At 48.6% G+C, this 1925-nt stretch overlaps 1 protein-coding gene across 1 annotated transcript in view; it reads left to right on the top strand.

Moving 5' to 3' along the window:
• Positions 1-712: 712 nt before the first annotated feature.
• The window catches only part of DBF4B (DBF4 zinc finger B), a 40178-nt gene continuing 38965 nt past the window's right edge, over positions 713-1925 (top strand). The window contains 2 exon segments of the mRNA XM_023511237.1: positions 713-858; positions 1340-1399. Coding sequence (XP_023367005.1) covers positions 852-858; positions 1340-1399 — 67 coding nt within the window. The 5' untranslated portion in view covers positions 713-851.

Below are 1925 nucleotides of genomic sequence, written 5' to 3'. Positions count from 1 at the left end.
ATGAAGCCCTTTGGGAAATAAGCTTCACATTTAAGGCTGCTTTACTCCTGGGAGCAAATGCTAGCAGCACAGGCCAACCTAAAGCAGATAGGCTCTGTCTCAAAAAAAAAAAAAAAAAAAAAAAGAAGGTAATCTATCCCAAGTGTAAAAGTTGAGTAGATGAAGATGGTATTTGGGAAAGTGGAAGTAACAGCTGATGTGAACAAGTACGGTTTTAGTGGAAAGTTGAAGATCAATGTCTAAGTAAATGAGTCTTTTTTTAAAGATGGGGAATGTGGAATGCAGACACCTCTTTGGAGACGTTTTTGTTGGTAGGCAAGTGGAGAAAAGAGAGGAGGGCAAAGATGAAACGATGTGTCAGTAAAATTTTTATGTAAACTATAAATGCTCTGTTAGGCTTACTTTGTTATTTGCTTAGGAGACTGGGAAACTCCTAGGAATTTCAAACTAGCTCTGTGTGAAGAATCTCTAAGATGCTGCTACGAGTCCTCAGTTCTTACCGGACCAGAAGGCGCAAAGCCCGCCAACCAATGAAAAGCCCAGAAATGTAGAGCCAGCTTGAGGAGGCACAGCTGAGGGCCAAGGGAGAGAGGGAAAAAAAAAAGGCTTGACTGAATTAATATTGTCCTTCCAAGGATGCCGTAGGACAAATCTCGCAGCTGCTACTTTATTTTCGGGGCGGAGTCGGCAGGAAATTTAAACGACGGTAGCGGCCGCAGCTGCCTAGAGAATGATACTGTCGTTGCACGGGGATAACTAGGACTCGGAAATCCGAGAGAATTTATGGAGCTCAGAAATGTAATACGGAGGCCTTGAGGAAGGAATACGGAGGCCGAGAAGGAGCTTGGAATATGACGAGTGAGCCGGGAAAGGGTACGGATGCCTGGAAGGGGAGAGAGGGGTAATAAGGAAAGCGGAAGGGGTCCGAGGAGATTTAGGGTTACGGAGTGGGCGTTAGGTGCGGAACCTGAGGGTATAAGGGACCAGAAAGGGGTCACAGAAGTTGTGATTTAGCGGGTCACAGGAGTTGAGGGGTCTGTCTTAAGGAGACTGAGGGACTCAGGGGACAAGAGCCTGAAAGGAGGTACGGAAATGAGATATCTAAAGGAAAACCAAGAGGTCTTGGAAGAGGGGGCGGAGGGACTGAGGGCCAAGAGCCTTGGAGGAGGCGCGGGAGTCGACTCGGGATACAGGTCAGGGTGGAATTGAGGCTCCCTGTTTTTTGGGAGCCGCGTTGGGGGCTTAGGAGACTGGGCAGGCGGTGGGACGAGGGGGCGCATGAGGTCTAAGGTTGCTGAAGGTAGTTGAGCTGCTGGTTTTGTTCTTCTTTTCTCAGCAGACAATTACCTTGAACTGGAGGATTCCATGGCTGAGAGTAGGCTGCGGGCTCCGGACGTAGGTGGGTAATGGGTCAGAACTAGGGATGTGAGGGCAAACTTGCTACTCTTGTCCCAGGGTCTGTTAGAAGGTCAAGACTGAAAAAAAAAACAAAAACCAACTTTGTCGTCCTCGGTAGAGTGCCGTGGCATCATAACTGACAGCTACCTCAAACTCTTGGGTTTAAGCGATTCTTTTGCCTCAGCCTCCCAGTAGCTGAGACCGCAGGCGCCCGCCACAACGCCCGGCCAAGGACTGAAAAATTTTATCGCTATTAAGAGTTTTGTAATCTCTTAGTGGTTTTGTGTGTGTGTGTGTGCGCGCGCGTGTGTGGACGGGGTGTCATAAATTACAGGAATTCATAGTATGGCTCAGCGCCTGCAGCTCAGTGGCTAAGGTTCCAGCCACATACACCAGACCTAGTGGGTTCAATCCAGCCCGGTCCTGCCAAACAGCAATGACAACTACAACAACAAAATAGCCGGGCATTGTGGTAGGTGCCTGTAGTCCTAGCTACTTGGGAGGCTGAGGTGATTCTCTTTTTTTTT

The sequence above is a fragment of the Otolemur garnettii genome, unplaced genomic scaffold (assembly GCF_000181295.1).
Source record: "Otolemur garnettii isolate 467f Iridium unplaced genomic scaffold, OtoGar3 scaffold00018, whole genome shotgun sequence".
Classification (NCBI taxonomy): domain Eukaryota; kingdom Metazoa; phylum Chordata; class Mammalia; order Primates; family Galagidae; genus Otolemur; species Otolemur garnettii.
This window is presented reverse-complemented; position numbering and strand designations above follow the sequence as displayed.